Source organism: Myiozetetes cayanensis, unplaced genomic scaffold, assembly GCF_022539395.1.
Source record: "Myiozetetes cayanensis isolate MyiCay16 unplaced genomic scaffold, myiCay2020 scf18, whole genome shotgun sequence".
In the NCBI taxonomy this organism is placed as follows: domain Eukaryota; kingdom Metazoa; phylum Chordata; class Aves; order Passeriformes; family Tyrannidae; genus Myiozetetes; species Myiozetetes cayanensis.
In genome coordinates, this window is record NW_026087389.1 from 15,140,156 (window position 1) to 15,166,246 (window position 26,091).

The 26,091-nt window shown below is 50.2% G+C and overlaps 2 protein-coding genes across 2 annotated transcripts; one reads left to right on the plus strand and one right to left on the minus strand.

Annotated features, from left to right (window-relative positions):
- Positions 1-8,347: 8,347 nt before the first annotated feature.
- On the plus strand, positions 8,348-11,377 carry RPL29 (ribosomal protein L29). Its single transcript, XM_050313243.1, has 4 exons — positions 8,348-8,413; positions 8,642-8,686; positions 9,959-10,023; positions 11,218-11,377. Exons 2-4 carry the CDS (start codon positions 8,650-8,652, stop codon positions 11,341-11,343), a joined length of 228 nt encoding a protein of 75 aa, XP_050169200.1. The 5' UTR covers positions 8,348-8,413; positions 8,642-8,649; the 3' UTR covers positions 11,344-11,377.
- Positions 11,378-17,026: 5,649 nt separating this feature from the next.
- TNNC1 (troponin C1, slow skeletal and cardiac type) lies at positions 17,027-23,756 on the minus strand. Its single transcript, XM_050313310.1, has 6 exons — positions 23,486-23,756; positions 19,953-19,983; positions 19,484-19,630; positions 18,480-18,594; positions 18,239-18,375; positions 17,027-17,600 (listed from the first exon to the last, which is right to left on the minus strand). Exons 1-6 carry the CDS (start codon positions 23,507-23,509, stop codon positions 17,569-17,571), a joined length of 486 nt encoding a protein of 161 aa, XP_050169267.1. The 5' UTR covers positions 23,510-23,756; the 3' UTR covers positions 17,027-17,568.
- Between the last annotated feature and the right edge of the window lie 2,335 nt (positions 23,757-26,091).

Below are 26,091 nucleotides of genomic sequence, written 5' to 3' on the forward strand. Positions count from 1 at the left end.
CCACCTGCCAGAGACTTCCTAAGGATTTACTTGGGTTCATGAAGTGGTTTGAAAAGCATGGATAAAAGGCTGTGGAAGGAAATGTGTTTTAATCTCAGCCAAATCATAAATTAGGCCACCATTAACACAAATGACTGCTTGAGATGAGGCTCATATGAGAGGGGAGGGCTGTGCTTCTCCTTCACTGGCAGTCCTGTGTCCCAGTGCATCCAGTCCTACAGGGACCAGCTCAGCTACTGCTGGTACTCAGGTGTCAGGGTGTGGGGTGCCAGCAGGGCTAATGGAAGTGTTGCCACAGCCCAGATTATCTTATTTTCCTGATAAATATTTTCCTGATAAAACTCCTTTCCCCACAGGGCAGCTGGTGTCAGGCTGAAATCAGTGGCCTTAGGCACCATTTCCAGAAGGGGTTGAGCACAAGCACTATTTAAACCAGTAAGATGTCCCAGGCACAGCACATGTGGAGTCTGTGCCACACTGGTTCTTAGTGGGAACTGTGAGCTCCACACCAAAGCTGTTTGCCAATCCCAGCCCCTTCCCATGCAGCTGTGGTGCAGTTGGGTTTTCATTTGAATTACATAAAAAACGATGGTGTCAGTCATTTCTCTGCACTGACTTTGTGAAAGGGCAGCTCAATAATTTATGTCCTTAATACCTGAGGGCAGCATTTGTGGAACCTTCCATTGCTGCCACTCAAGATAAGAAGGAACCTTCCAAGAGGACAGGCTGGCTGCAGTGAGCCCCAGGAAGGTGCATGGAGCACACCAAGAGGTGTTTGCGTTAGTGGTTTTGATGGGGATAAGATTTCTTAATTAGCAAGACCTTCTGAAAAGATCCTGGTGCAAAACCACAGCAGACACAGATGAGTGGATTTCTGCTCATGTAAAGGCAGGAAAAGAAATAGTGCAGGATCTTCTTGGTGCTGCAGAGGGGGAGGATTTTACTGCTGCTGAATGAAGCGTGCAGCATCTCTGCATCCTGGGAAAGGTGGCTGGAGCAGGCAACCTGGTCAAAGGGAAGCAGGGGGGTGCAGGACAGCCCTTTTCTTCTTTTTTTCTTCTTTTTTTCTTCTTTTTTTCTTCTTTTTTTCTTCTTTTTTTTTCTTTTTTTTTGTAGGGTCATTAATTCTCTCCCATCAGCGAAGCACTTTGAAGGTGAGATGTGCTACACGAGTGCTAAGGATTACAAGGGTTTATGTCTCTTGCCTCCAAGTCCCTGGGTTAGAGGGGCAGGAGCTGAAGGCAGGGCTGGGAGCTCCACACTGCCTGCTGCTCTGCCTCTGCAGCACAGTACAGCCCTTTCCTAAAGGTTTGGAAAGGGTTCATGTGCAAGCTCTTTCCAAAACCCCCAAATCACGCTGCCAATCAGCTTTAGCCCTGCTCAGAGGGCACAGAACCTGGTAGGATGGGGCCCTGTTTGTCTATCCCTCCCCAGCTCTGCTTGAGCAATAACCTACTTTCTTGCTCTGCAGAAGGAACATCTTGGATTATGTTGCTGCAAATGAGAGGTTTCAGTTGTGGTATCAGATGAGCTGCAGGTAAGCAGTGGGTTTAGTGTCAGCTCCTTTGGCAGCTTCTTTATTGTCTCTCTGCTTTGCACAAACAAACCACCTTTGTGTGGAAGTTCATTTTCCTTTTTAGCCGCAGCCTTTGTCAACACAGCTTCCCAATAATCCTCTCTGTGCAGACCAAGGTGAGCCAGCAGCCAAACGGGAGCCCTCACCTCAAGCCTGCTGCCCACTCTGGTTCATTAAAGGACTTTCCTCTCTATTGCAGGCTGTAGGTTGTGCCCACATGACAGATCCTGAATCCCAAGGTGACACTCAGTTACCCTCGCTCCACCCTAATCATCCCTGTGCAATTAAGGTGCAAGGGATCAAAAGCCCAAACCCCAAATGATGTGGGATAACGTAGTGCCTTTTTGACCTCATTAGGCAATTCAGGGCATTATCCACCAAACTCCAGTCCAGGATACAGGGAGAGAAAGAGAAACTTCAAATCACTTGGACTGCCCCTGTCCTTTACACATTCGTTCTCTTTGGCCTCATAAGGCACTCAGACCAATATATCTAAACACTATATCACTTTATATTAAAAACATTTAACACAAAGACATTAAACGTGGGCCAGGCTGTGGGTTGCCAGGGCAGGACCCTGCCAAGGATTTGCACTGCCCTAGTTTAAGTACAGAAGGCAGGAGAAGGGGCTGACTGTTCCAGAGAAGCAGCACCTACCTCCACAGCCCCACGCCTGACTTTCCCTGCTGGCTTGGAAGACTTTAACTTGCAGCCTCCTTAACTGCTTAATTTCTGCTAAGTTGCACTATCCCACCCCCAGCAGCATCACGAACATCTCCAGCAACATGAAGGCGGGTGAGCTGAAATGCCCTTGCTGCCGAGCTAAACAGCATCAGGGCTTGTTTTACTGCTTAGGAATCTTTCAGGAATCAAGCAGGTCAATGAATAATCCAATTTAAAAATCATAACAGAGGTGCTGGGTAACTGTACACAACACTGGCCTAAATTCATACATCAAGTGATGAGGCGTAATGAAAAATTAAAGGGCCCTGCATGGCACAAGTTGGTGCTGTACTGTTTGAATCCTGGGAAACAGCGACTTCACACAGGAGCAGCTCTGCCCCGTCCCTTGTGCCTGCACAGAAATGGTGCAGGGGTTCAGACAACTTGCACAGGCATCAGGGTTTTTTTTTTCACCAGCTTGTGGCTTTTAAACCTCAGCAGTGCTAAAACGTGACGTGGGCTCACAGAGGACACGTGCAGCCCGTGGGGTGAACTGCAGCCTGAACAGCTCCCCAGGCAGCTGGGGCTCCATGTCCTTCTAGCAATAAATTCCTCCTGGACAGTGTTTCAGGGGATTGCTAGAATTTGAGGAGGCTGGCTAGAAGTGAGACAGGCTCCAGGTTTATCCTTGAAAGCCCCTGTGCTGCAGAGCCTGGGGCTGCCTTTGGCAGCCTGCCTGGAGGAAGATGTTGGAGGCTGAAGGCTGCCTCGTGCTGTATGAACCCACCAATCCTCTCACCAGCTAGCTAAGTTGGAGATAAATCTCCCTATTAGCAATGCATAAAGCAGGCCAAAATCTGAACAGCTCCTTAGGCAGGAGGTGAAGCAAAAGCTCAAAATAACATAAAATAAGTCCTTTCTGTGCTCCTGGCTGGAAAGCGGCTGCGTTGGAGCTTTCCCATAGCTTGCCTGGCCCTGGCTCTGACAGGAGAGCGGGGTGCTAAGGCTGTGCTGTGCTTTTCAACACGACAGATGCAAAAAATCAGGTAAAAAATAACCCCATCCCAACGTCAGCAGCAGAGCCGAGAGGAACCAGAAGTCCTGAGCCGTTTCGAAGTTGTGTTAAATAATAAAGCAGAGAAATGAATAAATTAGCTCAACATCTATTTAGGTCAGCCCTCTCCGTTTCTCCCAGCCGCCTCCGTGTGCCTCCTCCCCGCAGCGATCAGCTGCTCCGTACACGCTGTGCCTGCGGATCCGCTGCCTCCTTCCCAAGAGCCAGGCTCTCGGGAAGCGCGGGTTGAGCAGGTGTCACGTCGGCTGCACACGTTCACCCCAGCCTTCAGAAGCAGCAGGAGAGCTTCCTTTTCCATTACTGGGGCAAAAAGTGCTCTGGAAAATCCCGTTAAAGCGAGAAGCGTGGGCTGAGCGCACACGGCTGCTCCCTTCCTGGCGTTATCCCCTCCACGCAGCCCTGCCAGCAGCCACGGGGTCCTGCTCAGTGGGCTTGCAGCTGCCCAGGAGCCGTGTCTCCGTGCTCTGCCTGCTCATCTGCAGTCAGCCTGCTTGTCATCCAGCGATTTTTCCATTCCCAGCTTCCAGCCACGGCAGCACCTCCATCTTTGCAGACCATCCTTCCCCACCTTGCAGGTGGCCTGAGCTCGGTTTTGCGATTGCAATTGTCATTTGTTGATTTGGGGACATCCAGCCAGATGGACCAGGCTGACTGACGGAGATGTGGAATCAGTTTCAAACCCCTAAGCTCCCCTCAAATCACTCAAATGCTTCCAGGAAAATGGAACTACCATTCAGTCCTATATATATGTCTTTACTTATACATTTCCCAGGCCTGAAAAGCCCTCTTTGATGTCCAGAACATCTCGTGGGTTTCAGTTATAAGCAAGCTGGAGAAACACTCACCAAGAGAGAATTTATCTGCATCAAGGGCTGCTCCATCTCAGCCCCACTACTGCTGGTCCTCCCAAAGCCCGCAGGTAGCTGGAGAAGGCCTCCAGTGATGAACCCAGCCAGCAGCATCATCCGGGATGTAGGCAATGGAAAATGAGATGTTACTAAGTTTGGCCAGGCTGAGCTGGCTCCTCGCAGGTCCCAGCCTGTGAGTCACCGGTACGTGGGCCACCAGCACGGCCTCCCCTCTGGAGGAAGGAGTGGAGGTGGAAAAATAACAAGAGGAAACCAGTTGTTAGTAGTGCCAGCTCTGGGGAGAGTGGGAGGAGGTGGCAGGCCTGGAGGGAAAGGTCAGGGCTGCATTTCAGGCTGCTTCCTGATTTTTCCTCCTGCCTTCATGGTAGGAAGCTGCTTACAGGAATACACTTGTGTACAATGTGTGGAGGGTCTGGGCTGACCTAAGGGATGGGCTCTGTGGAGGAAGGAAAGCCTCTGAGGGCAGCCAGTAGTGACGGAGCATTTGTTTCTGGTCCCTGTTCACCCATCTCTTCTGGTTGCTCCTCTGATTTCTACTGAGCTAAGCTTGATTACCCTGTCAAAAGCAACTTTTGGCCCAGTGCAAACATTGTAAAATAAGAGGCACTTTGCAGATGTGTTTGGAACAGACACATCCATCTCCGCACGATGGAGACTCCCACACCAGTGCAGTGTTTGTTGCCCAGTCCATGCCCCCTCCTGGCGCTGATGCCCGTCTGCAGCTAAGCCAGACACTCTCGCGCTTGTTGTGCTGATCCTTGGTGACAGCACTGACAGGGGAGATCCAGACATGGGTCCTGCTTCTTGTCCAAAGCCAATGCAACAAAAATATTGATGGGGGAAATAAAAGACTGCAGGTCTCCAGTCTCTTCTAATGCCTCAGCTCTCGAAACTGGTGCTAACTGGAGTGCACCAGTGGGGGACACAGCCCTCAGCTACTGTTCCCATGTCCCTGCCACCAGTCCAGGAGCATGTGCAGGGCTGTGCCACGCTGGCTCCCCATTTCACAGGGATATCTGTGGCTGTGGATCAGCACTTCTGCTCCCCTTTGCCTTGCAAGAACTCCTGCTCTCTTGAACCCTCCAGTCTGACGGTTGCCACCAGTTGCCAGTGTTTTTTCTCACCTCCTATTGCAAATGCATAGAGCCAGATTGTCTCCCTGGCACTTTCTATAAGTGAAAAGTATTTCTTCATGTCTTCAAGGAAATTATAACAGCTGCCAGGGCAAAAAAAGGCACAGCCAGGGAGGATGCCAGGTCAAGGGGGAAACTGCTGTATGAAACTTACTGTTACTCCCTGGAGATGCCCCTAATCCATGACTAGGACTAGTCCTCTCACTTTGAGCCAGGAGTGGGATCTGTTATGCTCAGGCTCCCTCTAGTGCCTCCATGTCCTGTTGCTCCTGGCTTCTCTGGAAGATGTATATGTCTGTCAATGAGGACTGCCCGTCACCCTCACTCCCTTCCATCAGAACTGGGGCTTGTAAAACTCATCCTGGCTCAGCTCTGGCATCAGCACCACGCTGAACCACGGGCAGCCCCCACAAGCACCCCTGTTTCAGAGGGCACCATGCAGAGCTGGGGGCAGCCTTATCTTCTCACATAATAAGGAGATGTTCTTTGGAATCATCACCAGTCAAGGCAGTTCCTGTAACTGCAGACATGACAGCACACTTGGGCAGGCACCCTGGCAGGGCTGGTGCTGCACTGGGTGAGCAGAGATACTGAGCAAGGGGATAGTGTGGGGTCCCACAGCTGTTTCCCAGTTCCAGGGGGTTGGCAGTAGGACACTTGTACTGCAAGCTGCTGGGAAAAGCCTCCTGAGTGGCTTCCCCATCTTGTCCCCAGCCATCACTGGCCCGTGAGCAAGCAGTGCCCAAGGAAGGCACCCCAGGCACCCCTTGCTTTGTTCACCTCTTGGGAGAAGCTTCTCACATGTGACATCTTATTAAATGTATCAGAATACATAATATCAGAACACCTATGTAATATTGCATCAGGTGTCAACAAACCCCAGCCCATACCCCTTTTGGAGTAAGCCCCCAGCAATTAGTGCTGTTTTCCTGGTTTATATCTGCAGAGTGCTTGGCCTGGGCACTGAGCTCTCTGAGCCCCTGGCATTACTAAGTGGGGACAGCTGTGGTAATTCATTACCCCAAGACAAATGTCAGCTCAGGGGGAGGGAGGAGGCAGGGTTAGGGGTCTGCTGAAGTGTGGTGTCAGCATGAAAACTGTGACAAACCCAGCAGAGATCCCTCACCTGAACGTGTGTGACACAAGGACAGAGACTGAGATAGCACGGTCCTCAAAGGCACTGAGAGATTTTTATGTTAACCTATGATTTTTTTTCATAATTGTTTTGCTCCTGGAGTAATTACAATCCTATTTAATGAGCACAGCTCCTTTAATAGAGGACACTTGGGGTAACATGCGCTAATTAAGTCTGTAATAACTAAAACTATGATTAAAGGTTTTGAACTGGCCAATCATTCACAGTAGTGCCATAATTAGAGAAGTGGCAGCTCATCAAATGCAAGGGGGTTTGATCACCCAGTGGTGCACACAGGTCTTGATCCTGCCTTGGATCATCCTTCTTACTTGATATTCTGCACTGCTTTGCAGTGATTTATAAACCATCCTGAATATGTAAACTGAACACTCTTCCACAGTTTTATTTTAATAATTTGTCTTACAGGTCTTGTATTTCACCTGGGCACTAAGCACAGCTTCTCTTATCCCCACCTGCCTGGCTGCTCATCCCATGTGGTCCCAGGGAGCTCCAACAGCAAAAATTGCAGCAGAATACTGAAAGAACTCAGAAAAGGTAGGTGAAACCATAAAATAAACCCTTTTCTTTCTTCCTATGAAGGAAGGCTCAGAAATGAGTGGAAAAGACCAAGAGTTTTCATAATCTAATGGCCAACATAAGGGCATGTTTCCCTCTGCCTTCTGCAATGGAGCAAGCAGTGCAGTGTTTGCCAGTGGAGGCAAACACACCTTGGGACTCACTTCTATCTTCCACTGAGCTCAGCTCTTTGCATTATCAGGAAAGTCAGGATTTCCCTCTGCTGTTGGCTGCAATTAGCTGGCTACAGTGATGTACAAGTAGCGTAAGACTGCAGCTCTCTACAGTGGAAGGAATTTAAAAAACCAACAGGGTTTAGAAAGTCAGAAGTCTGCCACTCAAGAAGGGCTTTGAGCACACTTTTGTACTCCAGCTGCAAAATGCCAGTAGAAGAATATTGCTATTTTTCATCTAATTTTCTCTATTTTTGTAATAGAAAGAACTTGTCCACAGGTATCTGAACTTGAGGCAGAAAAGCAATTGCTCTGCAAGCAATCACTGAATCACTGAAAAAATGTCCAGTCTTTCAGTCTTTCCTTAAGCACCTCCGGGGACAGCGACTCCACCACGTTCCCAAGCAGCCCATCCCTCTCTGTGTGAAGAACTTCCTGATGTCCAACTTAAACCTCCCCTGGTACAGCTTAAGCCTGTGTCCTCTTGTCCTGGTGCTGGATGCCTGGAGAAGAGCCCGAGCCCCGCCTGCCTACACCCTCCTGTCAGGGAGTTGTAAAGGGTGACGAAGTCTCCCCGAGCCCCCTGCCCTCCAGGATAAACCCCTCCAGCTCCCTCAGCCGCTCCTCACAGGACTTGTGCTCCAGACCCTTCATCAGCCTCGTTGCCCTTCTTTGGACCCGCTCCAGCCCCTCCGCATCCTTCCTAAACTGAGGGGCCCAGAGCTGGACACAGCCCTCGAGGCGTTTGAAAGCAAACACAGGTAGGGATGAACGGCGCTCAGTGGCCCTGCCGTGAGGAGCACTGCCCGTGTGTGCCTGCACTGCCCGTGTGTGCCTGCACTGCCCGAGCGCCGCGGACCGAGAGCACAGAGCAAACCCCGGCCATGCCCCTCGGCCCCGCCTGCCTCCCCGGCCGGGCAGCGGCCATGGCGGGGGGACCGTGTTGTGGCGGACCGTGCTGTTAGGGGAGCGGTGTCTCCAGGGGTTGGGGTCCGCACATCGCTGGGTGTTGTGGGGTGTCCCGGGGCGGGAGTGGGGCGGATATGGGGTGGGCAGAGCGGCGGTGCGGGACGGGGAACGGGGAGGCTGCGGGGCGGAACCATCGCCGGGCGGAACCTCCGTGCGCGGGGTTCCGGCGCGGCGCCGCTTCCCGGCAGCCCCCGCGGTGCCCCGTCTCTTCCGGCCCGGCGGCGGCGGCGGCGAAGCGGCTCCGGTGAGGGCGGGCCCGGCGTCGGGGCCATCCGGATCCATCGGGGCCATCCGGATCCATCGGGGTCATCCGGATCCATCGGGGCCATCCGGATCCATCGGGGCCATCCGCGCCCCGGGGGGCACCGGACCGGGCCGGAGGGTGTCGGGGAGGGTCCATAAGCGGGGCTCGGGCCGGGCGGGAGCCGCTCCCCTGCCCGGCCCGGCTGAGCCGTGTGTGTTTCTCCCGCAGGTGCGACCATGGCCAAGTCCAAGAACCACACCACGCACAACCAGTGTGAGCGGGGCTGGGGGCTGCGGGAGGGGCGGCGTGGGCCGAGGGGCTTTGGCCCGCTGCTGTGACCGCTGGCTGTGGCACTGCAGGCTGCCGGGGGGGCTTTGCAGCGAGACGAGGTGGGACCGTGCGGGGGCAGAGTGGTGTGCTTGTTGGAAAGAGCTTGGTGAGAGTCGGGTCTTGTTTGGGCTCAATATAGAATTAATACGTAACCATGGAAAAGGCAAGTTTCATATTTGAAACCGTCTGTTTTCTCAGGCAACAAGCAACAGAACAAGAAGGCACGGTCTTAAGGGGAGGTTTAGGTTGGACATCGGGAAGAATTTCTTCACAGAAATGGTGATTTAGCGTTGGAAGGGACTGTCCAGGGAGGTAGTGCAGTCACCGTCCCTGGAGGTGTTTAAGGAAAGGCTGGACATGGCACTCAGTGCCACGGTCTGGTAGACAAGGTGGTGTTTGGTGATAGATTGGACTTGGTGACCTCAGAGGTGTTTTCAAACCTAATTGATCCTGTGATGATCGTCACTGAGAGGGATAGGGAGCCTTTTGCAAGAGCATGGAGTGACAGAACAAGGGGGAATGGCTTCACACTACAGAGGGCAGGTTTAGTTTGGATGTTAGGAAGGAATTCTTTCCTGTGAGGGTGATGAGGCCCTGGCACAGGTTGCCCAGAGAAACTGTGGCTGCCCCATCCCTGGCAGTGTCCAAGACCAGGTTGGACAGGGCTGGGAGCAATCTGGGATAGTGGAAGGTGTCCCTGCTCACAGCGGGGGGAATGAGATGATCCTTAGGGTTGCTTCCTGGTTCTGGGATTCCATGATGTTACTGGATGCTGTTCAGACTGTGATACTGTGCCATCCAAAGATGAGCATGTTGATCAAATAGTTCTTCTGGGGGTCTTCTCATCAGTGCTCTAAGTTAGCAAAGGCCAGAAGTAGGTCCTGCTTGGTCCTGTACAGCTGGGAACGACACTTGACTCAACTTCTACTGACTGAGGGCTTTCATTCTGCTGGTGGTGCTGCCACTGGGGGGTTATCAGTGAATGAGGACCTGAAATCTTAAGACTGGAAAACCCTGCAGTGCCCAGAGCTCTGTGTAGAGGGACATGAACAGAGGTGTGTTCTTAAAATTCGAGTTTAGTTGGGTCAAGGAAGGGTTTGAAAGTTTTCTATTCCACACTGTATCGATAGTCAGGTAGATTTAAAAGGAAGCTCTTGCAGCTGCTTAATAATAGCAGAAACTGTCACTTAAACCATTTTCTTCTTTTCCACACAGCCCGCAAGTGGCACAGAAATGGCATCAAGAAGCCCAGGTCCCATCGATACGAATCTCTCAAAGGGGTGAGTATTTCCATTGGCATTCCCAGGCTGCTGACCACTGAGGCTTGACCATGAAAACCCCCAGTATGTGTTTTATTTGGTTTCTGTTATATCTTCTGGTTACCTTACGTGCAGCTGTGATATTTTTAGCCCATGTGAAATCTGCCCTTGTATGTCTGTGGAACTGCATTTCAGTTATTGGCCAGTTTTGTCTCTGTGCTGCTCTGGTGGGCATCACTCACTGCTGCTGCCAGTGAAACACACGTGTCAGCTGGATGGTTCCTCTCTCTTTTGAGTCTTGCTGTGTCTCCTTCTCTATACCCTTCAATATTGTTCTAATCCAGAGAATTTTCACTCACAAAATGAGAAGAATTGGCATTTCTGGGCAGAACACATGAAAGTGAGAGAATACTGCTTTTTTTTCTTCTGAGATTGTGCAAGTAACAGAACAGGATCTTTTTCCACACTTGAAAGTGAAAACAGGACATCTTGGATTTGGGCAGGACTGTGACTCCATTTCCCTCGTAGGTGTGATGGTCACATTTTTGCATGTGATGGAAAAGCGTTTTGCAAAGCTCAGTGAGAGCTCAGTCCTGCCCCCTCCAGCAGTCCCCTCACACTGAGTGTGCATGGGTTAAGAGGACAAAATCCTGATACTCCTGTGTGCCAGTTAAATTTCTTTTTAAAGAGGAGTAGCCAATGTTTCTCAGAGCAGCAGTAGCTGGTAGTTCTGAGCATTGGTCCCAGCCATGACAGGGTGTGCCAGCCAGCCAGTAGGTGACAAATATTGAGGTGCTGCTCTTCTCTGGGCTGGGTTTTTTTCATTTAATATAAAAAGGAAAGACCTGAGGAAGCAGCACTGGTCTCTGCCCAAGGATTACATGTGTATGGGCTCAGCTGCCAAGTCTATTTTGTGGTACTCCAGAATATCTCATGACATGGAAATGAAATTTGCCTTGTTTACAGCTTTACTTGTCCTTTCTGTGGGTTTATTGCTGTGGTATTGGATTTCTTTTGTGTGTGTATGGCAATTAAGGCAAATAGCTATTAAAGCATGGTTACAGGTGGGTAAAACAATTTTGTTGAAAAATCAGGGGGAAAAAAAATCTGAATTAGTCACAGCCAACATTTAGGAATAATTGAAACAAACTGGAGATATGTATGTTTTTATGGGTTCCTTCTACAACATGGCTTATTTTCCCCTTATTTTTATAGGTTGATCCCAAGTTTCTGAGGAACATGAGATTTGCAAAGAAACACAACAAGAAGGGGTTGAAGAAGATGCAGGCCAACAATGCCAAGCAGGCAGCTCAGCAGGCTGCTCAGCAGAAAAAGGACTAATGGGATTTAATTAAAAGAACCAATTTTCCTATTAGCAAGTGTGTTACAGCATTTTTTTTAAATAAAATTGTATGTAACAAAGTCTTCATCTTCTGAATTTGAGGAGAGCCCTCCAGAAGTCTGAGTTAGTTTCTATTTTAGGTGCCAGTTGTGCATTGAGCCTGTGAGTAGTGATCAGTGTGTGTTTTGGTTCCCTGGCAGATCAAGCCAACCAGAACTCTGGTGAGGTTTTGTGTTAAAACCCCTCTGTTAACACTTTGAGAGGGATTTTTGTTTGTTCTCAGCCACCACACAAAGGAAAGTGAAACAGCTGCTCCCTCCCCAGTGCTGTTCTTCTGTAATTGTTGGTACAGATCATGAGCATTTAGTAGTTTAAAGTCTGCTTTCAAATAGTGAAATGGTTATTGAGTGATGCTCTGAAATTTGAACAAGAAAAAACTCATTTCTTTCCATCCACATTAAAGCCAGTGTTGCCTGGACTCTTGGGTGACAGTATTCAATACAGGTAAAATTTGCTTTCTCATGTACCATGATTTTTGTGATAGTTGTTACAGCAAGATGAAACTCAGAGGCTTTTACTTGTCTACTGTTTGCTGTGTGGGTAAGGTGGTTACAGCTGTGGGAATCCTGAAAAATGGGAGAGTGAGGAGTGCTGGCTATGAGAGACCAAAGCAGTCTAACACTGAGTGTTAGAGTTGGTCTGTGTTGTATTGTGAAGTACTTGAAAGTATTTAAGTGTTAAAGGAGCCACCCATGGGAATGTGCAAGGTTTTAGAAGTACATAAGATACGCATTTTTTCATAATTTCTGCATTTTAGGAAATGTCTTCCGTTCCAGTAACAAGAGGACCTAGCTGATGAGTTGGTGAGATGAGAAAATCTCATTCAAAAGGCCTGGGAGGTGCTGCAGCCGACGTTTTGTTCCTGCTGTCCTCCTGTACACCAGGAGAGAGCTTCACTCTCCGGGTCTCCCCTACCAGCAAAGCTGGCTCAAGAAGTGGGCCACCTGCTAAAATGCACCCAACTGTTCCTGAAATTGCAGTTCCAGCGCTTGTCCACCCGGTGGGGCAAATCCATGGATCCACCCAAGGGCTGGAAGTTCACAGGTAACTTCTCACTGCAGTAGAGCAGCAAAACACCTGCTGGATAAAAGACATTATTTCAACTGAAACATCTAATTAATGTTGATTTTTTTTTTTAATTAGGTTAGCCAATTGCCAAAATTCAATACTACTTTGAAGCAAGGCAAATGTGGTTTTTTTCTGGCTTGAGTTCAAAAGCCCTTTCCCAGTTCCCACTTTTTAATAGGTGTTGACTGATAAGAAATTACCACCCTAAACCAAGCAATATAAAGAGATTTGCTGACTTAAAACTCACAAGTTGAGGGGTGTGTGAAGTCAGTGATGTCTGCAGCCCTCAGCTGTCTGGTTCCTGTAGTGTGCAGCTCCTGGACTTCTGTGCAGGTTGGTGTTTGTCACCCGAAAGCAGTTGATTGTTGTGTGGGAGGAGCGTGCGGGTCAGGAGGGGTTTGGTGCTGCAGAGAGTGGGCAGTCACTGTACTAAAGTGGCAAAAGCTTGTCTGGTCCCTGCTGCCCTCAGGTACACCAGAAGGACAGCTGGCAAGAGGTTCTTCACGGTTTTAATCCTCCCTTTGGCAAGTGGTAGATCAGCCAGAGACAGATGCACAGCGCTTAAATCCTGCTGGCTCTCGAGCTGCATGGCTGGTGCCTGCCCTGCCTGAGCCACTTTGTCTCCAAAGGTAGCACTGTGTGGCTGTGATTTGGGTTAGTGTGCACATCTGGCAGCCTCAGCCCCTGGCCCAGAGCTGCCCAGCAGCCACTGCAGCCCTTGCCTGGGCTGGCAGAGATGTCCCCTTGGGCTGTTGCTGGTGTTGAAGAAGATGGAGTGGCGGGTCCTCCAGCGTGTGTTGTTACAAGAGCAAAAGCCTCTGAGCAGAGGACTTAGTGTTTGTCAGTCTACACCTTCACCTGTGTGTCTGCAGATCTCCTTCACGGTTTAAGTTCTGCATTTCCAATCTCTAGCGCTAAGAGTTTTTCATATAAGAAGGGAGATTTCATCTCAACCCCTTTAGTGTCTTTGCCTGAGTGCTTGTGTTGTGGGAGTAGCTCAGCCACAGGATGCAGTTTGAAAGAAGAGAGAGAGAGGCGAGGGTCAGGCTGAAAAGAGGATGTTGGCATGTTAATGAGAAGCAGCAGGCAAGATTTGGGCTTCCTGTGGCTCCAGGCAGCAACCCTAGGCCTGCTTTCAGAAGCAGCCTTTTCATGTCGCTGCCCTTCATGCTGCCCTTCAGTGGGACAGCTTCCCAAATATGGGCTTGCTGACTTTCTGACCAAAATAGCGTCTGCGTGACAAAATGCAGCACGGAGGAACGTAACCTTAATCCAGGCATCATTGTGTAGCAGGAGACAGGAATTTTGTGAACTTCCACAGCAGGTCGGTGTCAGGTTTGTTGTCGTCTGCTCCCTGCACACATGGTGGTCCCACAGGACACTGCCCTGACATCAGCTGACCACCTATTGGATTTTCTAACCCTGTGACAGCTCAGTTCGTGGCTTCCCTCCTTGTTGTACAGGTTGCCCCAGCCCAGAAGGAGAAGCTGTGAAGAGGAGTCTGTGCTGACATTGCCTTGTGATGAGTCTTCCTCCTTTTTCTCTTGCATTGCGAAATCATTTAAGTTCTGTTGGTGAAGTGAGGCTGGAGATCCTTTTTGGGAGCATTACGTGTACAGAGCCCAGGAGGGGAACTGGCAGCTGTGGCCCACTTGATACTATTCCCATTATGCAGAGCTGTGTCATCTTTGACATTTAAAAACTTCAAAACTCTTGTGATTAAGTGCTTGGTATCCTGCAAGAAGCCAAAGAGCTTGAGAGCATCTCAATGCTTAATTGCTTTTAGACATCTCATGCTTGCTGCTGCTGTATGTCATACTTGCTGCAAATGGTTTCTCCCCATTGCAAGTAAGAGGACTCGTATCAAGTTTCCAGTTTGGCTTCTTTCTTTACTTTGATTTAAAAAAAAAAAACAAAAACAAACAAAAGAGCAAAGGGCGTGTAACCAAATACTGAATCAGCTCCTTTGGCAAACGTAGAGCCATCACAGTGAAAGCCAAGAGCACAGAACTGGAGAGGAGAAATCAAAGCCCTGCGAAACGCTCTGATGGGGGACAGCTTTCACTGGGGACATTGATGTTCACAGTGAAAATGAAAAGTAGGGCTGGAAACCTGTCCCCCTTTATCGCCTTTTGACAGTGTAGCCAAGGAAAAGCAGCAACAGAACATGAGTTCTGCTTTGCCCAGGTTTTAAGGCTGTTGCAGGTGTTCCTACACCACAGGGGCTTTGGCATGGTGGAGTGTTTATCCCCATGTACCTTAGCTCATGTTACATTGCCACCGCCCTGGTGGCAGATTTATGGCTGTAGGCAAGATGCAGAGTTTTCATTAGGGCAGTGTGTACAAAATTTCCTCAGATCTTGCTGCACTCACTTGGTTCACACAGCAGTTTTACTGAGGGCTGAAGAGAGGCTTCAAATATGGTGATAAAGCTGAAAACCAGGGCAGGAATTAAATCTACTGCCAGTAAAGGCAAGCAGATCGCATGGCCTGGGAACTGTGGCTGTGTCCAGTTGCACCATGGACTCCTCAGGGTGGTTTTCATTCCTTGTTAGCACATCCCCCTCTGTGGGGGCTTCAACCAGGCCAGTCCTCTTCTGGTGACTGTTTTTTCAGCCAGCCCACCCACTCACCGGCCTGTCACGTCATGTTACATTCCTCGTGCAGTTGTTCCCGTGTTTTAGCCAACAGTGAAATCCACCCACAGCTCCTCACCCTGCAGCATTTGCTGTCTGGCTCTGGGAGCAGTCAGTGTGTTAAGGCAGACTGGCCTCGCAGCAGTTTTCCTGGCTCCCCGCAGAGCGTGCTGACCTGCTGGCACCTTTGCTCTAAGCACTGAAAAAGCCTAAATAGTCCCAGTGTATCTGCTCTTCTAGCAACAAGTTTCAGCTGCTGCAAGACCTTTGTCCTCCCTCCCCAGCCACCACCTTCTCTGTTTTACTCTCAGAAAAGAGTAAAGGCAGCCAGTGAGGCCCTGGCGTGCTGCTGCCTGTGCCATGGAGCCAAGGGGGGAGAGCCAGCACAGAGCCAGGTGGCTCTTTCCAGCCATCCTTTTCCCTGGGTCACAGCACAGCCCAAGCCACCAAGCTGACTGAAAGGAAGGGGTTAACCTTGTTTCTTATTCACCTTTCAGGAATCCAAAGCCTCTCAGTAAGCAGTGGAGAGTATCTTGCAGAAGTCCTTTTTGGATGTTGGGATTTGGACAGGACAGAGGAGGATAACGGGGCTGTTGGTGATGCCTGATGTGATGTGAGTGCAGGAATGGGTTGCTGTGGGCTGAATGGCCGTGGGTGTGGGGACAGCTAGTGTCACCTTGGCTTGTGGGTGAAGCCCAGGTATTTGCAGCTCTCTGGAGTTTCCAGCTCTGGCGTAAACCACTTTTCAACTGTGTCCCCATAAGCAGGTCTCAGTGGGGAAATGACTTCTGCTGCTACACTTGGGAGGTGAAAGGTGTTTGGTTTTGATCTCTAGGCTACAGATTCATTGGGAACAGAAGACTGTAACACCTGGAGCATTTCCTGTCACAGGGTTCTTAGCACATGTCTGTTGGTTTCTGGTGCACCTGTAGTTCTGCTGAATCCACAGTAGCTATGGCATTGAGGGCTTGGGACTCTCAGGGAGACCCCTCTGGGCAGGTCAACCTATGTTTGCATTATGGGTCTTCCCAAAATACCCTGGGCTTTAAGGAAAATCAGCTGATTTAGCTGACAGGTTAATTTTCTGTTTTCCTGGTGTTACAAGCCTGGGTTGAGCAAAAGATTTAGTGCTTGTTGTCCAGAGGAAAGACACAACCATGTCCTTCCAAACAATCGACAACCACTCTCATGCCTTTTTTCACCTCAGGCCCATTTCTCCTGAATTACAATATTTCATTATTGCTTTAAGTGAGAGTGAGTGTCACAGCAAATACAGCTGCTCAGGGTGTTATTTCCACAGAGGGGGGAGAAAAAGCTGGTTTGTGAGAAAGGCAGAAGGACAGTGCAGTGGATGTGGGGCACTGGCACGTGGCAGCATGGCCAGCCAGGCCCGAGGGCAGCATCGCCCTGACACAGCCTCCCGCCTTGCCCTGCCAATGTTTATTTTGCTTGGGTAAACGTTTGATTTTAGCAACACGACTGCAATGTGTGAGTTGTGCTGAGGCTGTAATTTGATGGGAGGAGGCAGCTATGTGCAGGCAGAGCTGCTAATGCTGCTGGAATGCTGCGCTTCCTTGGGATGAGAGAAGATGGCGCCTGGGGCCCCTGGGGACAGCTCGGCTCCTTGGCCCTGCTGTCACCCTGCCCCGGGAGCTGAGACCCAAAGTGGGGTCTTGCCTTGCTCAGGGCCCAAAGGGATGTGATTTCTGAGGGATAACTGGGTGTTTCACTTGTTACAGTGAGGCTCTCACTCAGGGCTGGAGGAGGACTATGAGGTGCCATGGGGCTCCTTACCAGGCTGGGTCAGACAGGAAGGAGGCACCCAGTCGAGCTTAGAAATGGCCTTTATTCACATTCCCAAAGAAAACTGAGGTCTTCTTTCTGCTTGTGCCACAGGGTGATAATCAGGATGGTGGGAAGGGGGAAGGGGTGTCCTGTCAGGACAGCCAAGGTGAGAGTAGGGAGGAGAGGTACTGTCCCTCACCCGTGGATGTCAGTGATGGCCTCAGTGGTTTGTAATTCACATTTCTTTGCTAAAATGCCGCCGATGCTCCAGTTAAGCCAGCAGGCACCAGTGCCAGCTCCTGAGCCTGCTCACCATGGCAGGGGTGAGGAGATGACAGCTCCCCACCAAACAGGTGGCCCTGTTGGATGGACTGTCGCTGGGCTGGCAGCAAAATACCTCCTTGGAGAATTAAAGCTCCAGCTGTGATGTCACCTTGCCAGCAGTGGCCCCAAGGAGTGACCCCATTAGTCATGAGCACGCGACCGGGGTGAAGCTGTCACTAAACCTCTAAGGAAAGACCATCTGAGGCACTGGGTATTAACAGGTTTTATTTCCCCCGGCCACCCTCCTCAGCACTCAGTCTTCATGCTGGTAGCCAGGGGATTTAAGTCAGGGAGATGAGATGCAGAGCTGGAGGGGTTTAGGAGATTCGAGCTGTCCATCTGGCCTCAGATTTATTCAACCCCCTTCATAAACTCCAGGAACTCTGCCAAGGGGAAGACATTGGAGACAAGAGGTGTGAGGTGAGACCAAAGTGCCCTCACAGCTGCCAAGTGCGCTCTTGGCAGTTTTCCCCAGCCCCATCTCCTTTTCCAGCCCCCCAGTGTGCGAGAGGCTGAGGGTGGATGGCTACTGCTCCTCTGACTGTGGCGAGGACTCCTCGTGACTCCTGCTGGAAATGTCACTGGAGCCCTGCGTCACCTTTGGCTGCCACCAAAACACTGGAGGTGAGCATCCAGGGAGGGACACAGGTGCTGACTCAGCTTGGAAATGGTCTGGGGGTTATTTTGGCAGCATCACATTCAAAAACAGAGCACTTTGGAAATGGTGCTTGTGTTGAGGGGGTAGGAGGGGACAGGCGGGTCTCTGGTGAAAAGTGGCAGTGCTTCGGTGCAGGCTGGCTTTCACAGCATGGGGACAGTGAAGGCAGTCCCAGGTTACTGCTACCATTTCACAAGCATAAGAAACCCCCTAATCCCTATGCACACACACTGCTGTCAGACATACTGCCCAGCAGTGTCTGCATGAGCTTGTGCCCATCCAAGAAGGCAACCAAGACCATGGGAGCTGCCCAGGGCTCCCTCAAGGGCTCACGACCAACCCACATGCAAGAAAGATTCCTACCATCATAGTCAATCCTGCCATCGTTGTTTTTATCCCCATCTTTCATCAGTTCTTCTATGTCATCCTCGGTGATGGTCTCTCCTGTCGCTTGCAGCATGATCTTCAGCTCCTCGAGGTCAATGTAGCCATCAGCATTTCTGTGAGAGGACAGAAGAGCTCAGGAGCAGACAGACAGACACACTGAGGAGGAGCCAGGGTGGTTGCACCCCTCCCAAAACTCCACCGTGGTCGTGGCTCTTACTTATCAAACATCCTGAAGAGGTCTGAGAGTTCCTCTTCGGTTTTTCCTTTGCTGTCGTCTTTCATACACCGGACCATCATAACAAGGAACTCATCGAAGTCTACGGTGCCGCTGCCTGCAGGCAGAATAGACACCATCAGCTGGTGCTGTGGTGAGTGGATGGGCAACACCAAAGAGGGATCACACTTCCCTCTGGCAACCAAGAATCAAAACTCAGGAGAGCAGCTTTGCAGCAAGAGGCAGACGTGGGAGGCCCTGCTCTGACTTCCTCACTAAATTTTTGCCTTTTGCAGTCATTTTGCCTGGGCAAAAATCCTTATGGAAGCACTGATGAATGGAAGTTCCTGCTATGGAGATACTTGTCCATCTCACCCAGGTATTAATAATAAAAGCTCCAGAAGGCAGGTATTCATGGCAGTGTGGTTTTGCACCTGCAGTACAGTATTGTTCTTTTCAATGACATAGCTGGTTTCCTTTTCTGCCTGACTTTTAACTGCTTTTTTTATTTGCCAGTTATTTAGTATGGTATTTCTGCCCAAATGCACATGGTGGATTTTGTTATGTGTGATCACCAGTACACTGATTTAATCAATATTGACAGTTAATTATGTGGGGTTGTGTACAATTGAGCAGTGAGAGACTTTCCTGATGATAGAATCCTGTAACTGTGGCACTTCTGAAATGGGAGTTCCTATGTTCAGCCTGCATTTTGTTTTTTAGATGGATCTATGCAATTTCAGAGTACCCCCTCAAAATCAGTTCAAGAAATCTTGATCATTGTAAGAATAATAATTTTTATAGTTTTTCTTTGCCTGAGAATGTCCTAAAGGAACCACACTGCAGTTTGGTGGGTGTTTGGTGTCCTTTGAATTCACAGCACAGCAGGTTGTTACCCACATCTGTGAGTCCCCAGCATGGATCCTGCCAGCGCTGCACAGATGGCCCTCATACTTCCAGATGTGGGGATGGTACTTGGGACAGTGGAAGAAACCCAAATCTCTCACCATCCTCATCCACCTCGTCTATCATCTCCTGCAGCTCCTCGGGGGTGGGGTTTTGCCCCAGCATCCGCATCACCTTCCCCAGCTCCTTGGTGCTGATGCAACCATCCTCTGCCCCCAGCACGAAGATGTCAAAGGCAGCCTTGAACTCTGGAGAGAGAGAGAGAGAGAGAGGAGATGTAGGGGGATTTTGTCGTGCACCTCGACCCTGCAGACAGGTGGCCTTGGGGGCAGGGGGCTTGTCCCAAGCACAGCCTCCCCTGTCCGTGCCCCCCAGCACTGCCCAGCCATGGCATGGTGGGACACCTGGGCACACACACACTGCCTTGCTTGAAATCCTGGTGGATCAAGATCCCTGGGTTGTGCCCTGCCTTGGCCAGTCTGACCAAAGCGTTTTCCAGGCTGTCATTGCTGAGGCAGGGGCTGGGGACTTTGTCTCTAAGCTGTGGTGTCAGGTTCAAGATGCACCTACCATTTTTTTGCTCTTCTGTCAGCTGCTCAACCTGCAAGGAGAACACAGAGACCAAGTCATTTTTCTTTGTCAGCATCACTGACAGGACACATTATTTTTTCAACAGCCTTTGCGAAGATCAGCCAAGTCTCACAACAATCACCCTCATGTATTAGGGGATGTGCAGCCAGGGGGGTTTTGACACCACAACTTTTTGTCTAAGAAATTATTCTCTTTAAAAAAACAATTATTCCCATCTCCTTTGAAGCAAGCATCCCTTCTCTAAAGTAGTAGCTCTAGTAGCAGCAGAAATAGCCTTTGCACAAGCAGGGGAGACCCACTGAGAAAAGAATTTGCCTCTGTCAACCATTTAGGATAATTTCTTTTTGCTGGCAAGCTTCACCACAGGATGGCTGCACTGCTCAGGGCTGCTCACATGTGGGCTCTGGCCAGGTCAGAGGTGGGATGTGCTTGTGAGGTCCCTGGGGAGGGAAGGTGGACAAGACCATTCCCAGTAGTTGTTTTTCAGCCCTGGATTCAGGATGCTGCCTGCACTGTCCAGAGCATTAACTGCTCTACTTCCATCTGAGTCAGTGTTATCACAAAGGTTCTTGACTCTGAAGGGGGCTGCTCTTCTCTTTAACCTGTTTTGGGAATTTCCCTGAGGAAATGGCCTGTGGAGCCATTCAACATTAGCTGAAATCAACTGGCAGATTGTTCCTAAACCCTGCCCTAATGTAATCCCCTCAGACCATCAGTGGAAGCTTATTAGTTAGTGTGAATTAATGAAAATAATCACTCAGGAGAGCAAAGAGGAATGAGTCAGCTCTGTGTCATACCTGTCTAAGTGCATTTCTCTCTTTGGCTTCATTCCTGCCTGCAGGTACTGCTCATCTAAAATTGCTGACCTCACCACCGTGTCCAACTGCCCCTTTGGCAGTGTCCATGGAAACACTGACCCTTCCTATGCTGGTCAACAACCTCTCTGGAGCCACCAGGTATGATCTCCCCCACACCTGCACAGAGGGTGTCTGACCCCTCTAAAGTCTCCTTGCTGCCATCCCCATGCAAACAATCCCCAGCACCCACCCCTGCCATGCTTTGGTTGAGGCAAAACCCCACAGCCCAGGGTTGTGGCACCTTGTCTTTGTGGGAAAGCTGAGTCTTTTGACCCCAAAGAGCAATGGTTTTGAAAAAGCCAGCTTGAAATCCTTCCTACTTGCAGCAAGAGGCAGGGAAAGTACCATTCCTTAGCAGGACAGAGCCTGTGGGAAGCAGGCAGAGAGCTTTTATCCTGCTCCCCATGCACCGGGAGGTGAAGACTTTCAAGTCAGGAAGCACAAAGGGCGGTGGCAGGATTTTCTTCCACTGCTGGAGGAAACCCAAGCCCACTGTGTCCCTGGTGCTGCTGAAGGCAGGCAGGCAGCAGCCAGCCCTCCCTGGATATTGTCTGGGCAGAGCAAGGGCAGCAGCCACGCTCCCTTGGCCCCACAGCCACCATCCTGCTCTGTAACATGACCCTCTTGGGGCAGTCACTATTTATAAGCCTGGGTGAGAGGTGCTGGAGATAAAGATGAGCTCCCCAATTGTTCCCAGGCTTTGGAATTTATCCTTGCAGCCCTTTATCTGGACACTCGTCCCTGGCACTGTTCTAAGCACCGCTCAACAGGGCCTAAAAACGTTCCCAAAATAGCTTTGGGTTTGCACACCCTTATCTAGGCATGAGTGGGCAAGATGAAAATCCACTGGGTTCTCTGGCTGCGCTTAGGGAATTTGGCATAAATATGATATTAATGTATGCCATCAGCATGTGGAAAATACAAAAATATTCACTTCTGAAGCTTCCTTGACTACTGAAGTGATAGATGTGGTGTATGTAAATTAAATGTGTTGTAACTACAGAGTGACACGTTTATCTGAGAGATGTCCCTTGACCTGTTCATAGTGCCCTCTGGACATGGGTGCTGTTTGCAGCTTTATTCCTCTTTTCCCTCCACATCATTGCAGGGACAGGTTTCTCTGGCTGAAGCATGGGAAGGCAAGCTCTAAGCTCGGAGGTCACAGCGCTGCAGCAGCTGTGGTAACACCAAATCTGCTGTATTTTGCTTTTATCAGCTCTCCTCTCCACCCATCCCACGGTTCCTTTTGATGTCAGATAGGGTAAATTGAAATTCTTCAATTTTTTTTCCCAGGTAAATGTTTTCTTATAGTTAAAATTGTGGGAAAGAGATCCACAAAAGTGCTGTTTGTCTCAGTTGTGCCTGGCTTGGACTTGTTTTGCCTCTGTAAAGTTGCTGGCAGTAAATGCCCAGGACTCAACCTCACATTTACCTAATTATGGGCATGTGGTCGCTGTAAAATGAGGAGAGGGCCGGTGCCTTGAGTCACAGAGAACATATTTAATTAAAAACCTTCATTAGAAAGACCTGGATTTTCTTAGATTTTACAGGTTCTGTTTTCCTCCTTTTGGAGGTGTTGGTTGAGGGACTCAGCCTTCCCTGAGCCTTTTCACACTGTCAGGATCACTACGGGGGTTCCATTTATCAGGGCTGGCCAAAGGACAGGAGAGGTGTGAGCACTGGGGTTTTTTTCTTCAATTACCTACCAAGCACTATATTCCTTCCCTCTAAAAACCTCGTAATTAAAATAGGACTTGTATGATGTATTTCTTGTGTGCTTGGTTAAAATCAAAGCTGGTCAACTACACATTAAAAGAAAAATTTTAAAAGGCACCAAAAGGCTCTTACAGTAAGTCCAGTTATGGAAGGGATGCAGTAGCAATCCACACAATCCAGAATCTATTTTCATCCTTATTCCACATGCACATCACTGTCTGTCTACGTTACAGAATAATGCAGCGTTCGTATTACAGACCAAATAGTTTGGGTTTACACAGAGAGTGCAGCGTGCAGCTGTGGAAGTTAAAATAGCCATGAGGATGCCCCACGTTCCCCAGAGCATAGCTCACATTCTGGCTCCTGCACAGCAGATAGCAGGAGCAGCAAAGCTGAGGAGGAGGTTTGGAAATAACTTAGGGGAAAAAAAGGTGTTTTTTAAATCCCCCAGAAAAATATTCAGCTAAGAAAGGGGAAAACATAGCAATGGCAGAATTATAAAGCACCAGAAAAGAGGAGGCTGAGGTTTAACCCATATAAATAATGTTTTCTTCCTGGAAAATGCTGTTCTGCTAGGTCTGGGCTAAAACCAGCACCCACCTCCTAAAGTTTGAATGTTTTGTTGAGATTTATAACTTCACCTATGAGCCGTCTCCTTGCTTTACAGCAGGGAACCAAGGGACTACTTGCAAATAATTTAGCAGCACTGTTGAAAGTTTCGCACTTGTAAAAGTGTGAAACCTCCAGATCCATCAGCGAGAAAGGTCTGTGTGTCCTAGATGAGGATGTTGACTAGAAATTGCTGCCCTGTAATTATTTCTTATTTGCATTTGTCCGTTGAATTAAAGCTATCAAGGCTTTGGGGAGTCTACTACGAAATCCCCAAAAATCCCATTAAAGCCCTCTCCCCAAACCACAGCCCCAAAGGGAGGCACTTACCGCTGCCTTATAAATGTCATCCATGGCTGGAGAGGGCGGGCGAGGGGCCGGGGGCTGTCACGGTCACACTCTGCTGGCGCTGCCCCCGCGGGCCCGGCTGATATAGGGGGCTGCCCGCCCCGGGGGCTGGGACCAGCCCACCGGCAGCCCCGCACGCCCGGCCCCACAGGAATGCCTCGCCTGCGTGCCTTGGGATGGGGACACCGCGGAGCCCGGGGCTGGCATGTCCGGGGCCAGCCCCAGCCCCGCTCCGGGGGCAGCTGGAGCTTTCCTCGTGACTTTGTTGTGGGAACAAGCGAGCACTTTCAGCCAGTGCTGCCGAAATTGCTGATATGTACTTCGCTCTCCTGACTGGACACGCGCCACCGTGTCACCTCCACCTCCAGCGTGTTCCCCCTGGAAGCTGCGATAGAAAGACTATCCTGTGCCTAATTAAACTGGGTGGTACGGGAAAGGCATGTCTCCCAAAATATCCCTGTCTAGCAGCAAATGTGCCCCAGGGCAGTAGGAACAGGGGGTGTCGGGGCCCCCCATCCCCTCTGCCGGGTGTCCCCAAACCCATGGAGGACAGGCAGCCAGGGCTGATGTCCCGGGAGGAGCCGATGCCATGTGCGGGCGGGTGCCAAGGATAGGGGGACTTTGCGCTCCCAATGCCACAGAGAGAAGCGTGGAAGCACATAGAGCTTTGCCTCAACCTTCTGTTTCAGCTGGGACTGAAAGTCGGGGGGATCAGTAACCAAAAGGAGCGGTATTAACTTTGTTTGATTACAGGGATATTTCTCGGTCTTTTAGGAAACTGGGACTCAGTTCACCCAACCAGCAAGCTGACCTGTCCCCACTGCAGATGGCTAAAATCCACACTCCTGGATTTACCGTGGATTTACCCCGCATTTACCCCACCACGGTGAAAAGCAAAGCACACCAAAGACCTCCAAGTGATGAGCAGCGTTTTCTCAGTGCAGGAAAAAGCGTTTTAATCCAGCAACCGAAGTCGAACCTCTCCTTTTAGTGATTCAGGACTCCCTCTTGTGTCCGGAGAAGCTACGGATGGCTCTGGCACCTCAGGATACAAAGGTACCTCCAGCTGGCTCATACCAGTTAGTTTGTTAGCAAAACTGAAAATACTATTAGTGCAGCTGATAGGTTTCATCTTTTCTAAAATCCCTTCTCCGTTTAAGAGGAATCATACTGCACGGAAAAACCTGCTACCCCTATGGAATGCCCAGCCAAAGCAGCGCTGATCAGGGACCCTGCTGGTGTCAGCACGAAGCCAGGACATGGGTGAGCACAGAGCTGTCCCCACACCACACCTTCCCAGGTTCTGAGTCCTGAAGGATTCACTTGTTAGGAACTGTGGTCCTGTGGGCACCCACTGGCCTTGATTTACATGGCTTCAGCCCAGATCTGCCTCCAGATGGAACAGCAAGGAGAATAGCTGCATTGAAGGAATTAATATTTGAAGCAGTTAGTCTTGAGAATTGGAACATTATTATTTTGGTTGCCTTGAACGCAGAAAAAGCAGGAAAAGCTGCAAAGGGAAGTAGGTATTTTGTTAAAGGGCATTGGAGCCTGTCCTTAGGTGAGGGCACAGGATGGAATGAAGGACCTGCTGTCACCCACAATTAAACCATCCCTCAGAACCTCCTGGGCAACCTCACAGAGACCTTCCCAGTGAAGTGCTGCCCCGAGGTAAATCTGTGCCCCTGGCTGCTCCTTCAGGATTCACTGCAGGTGCCAGCACTGGGCATTATGAGGGTGAGGAATCACGGCTGGCCTTGTCCCTCCATCCTGGGAGGTGATGGCTCTGAGTCACCCCTCTGAAAACAGCCCCTGGGATGTGTCAGAATGTATCCCAGGCCAATGCAGACCGGGAATGGGAGCTCTAACATTGCCTTTAAAAGGTTGTGGCTGCACTGCTGGAGCAGCTGGGATGAAATTCAGGTCAGGATGTGGAAGAAGAGTCTCTGTCTGCTTATAGGAAAGGGGCCACTGGTGGCCACTGGGCCACTGCTACCATGAACATTAACGTGGGAAAGCTGCACTTCTGCAAACGGCTGATACGAACAGAGACTTACAAAGCAGAGCTGTGCCTGGAGGGAAAGGATGAAATCCATCTGGCAACAGGAGATGATGTTCCTCCCAGGGAAGGAGGCGCAGGCGAGGGGCATCGTGCCAACCGCTGCCTCCCCGCCTGCTGCTCGGAGCCAAAGCTTCCAGCATCCCCTGTCTCTTCGAAGTTCTTTGCTTACCAAAGAATTGGGGTTTTTAGAGAAACCCAGAGCCTCTGCCATGCACAGGACAGGGGGAGGATGCTGCAGGTATGGAGAGTGCTGGGAATAATGATCTGCTCCTGCTGTTTCCCTGTGAGACCCCGAGCAGAGCTGGAGCGTGGCTATCTTTAGCCTGGGGAGGGCTGCCAGCTCAAGTGCCCTTAATCCGGGCACGGCTGGCTCGGTGGCACGCCGGCTGTCACTGCAGGCAGGTACAGCATGGCAGCTTGGGCTCCAGCTGCATCCTGATGTGCTGTCACACTTGTCAGTCAGTCCAAGGGATCAAGACAAACAGAAGGTGTTACTGCGTTTCTTTCCTCCAAAATCTCGGTTTAG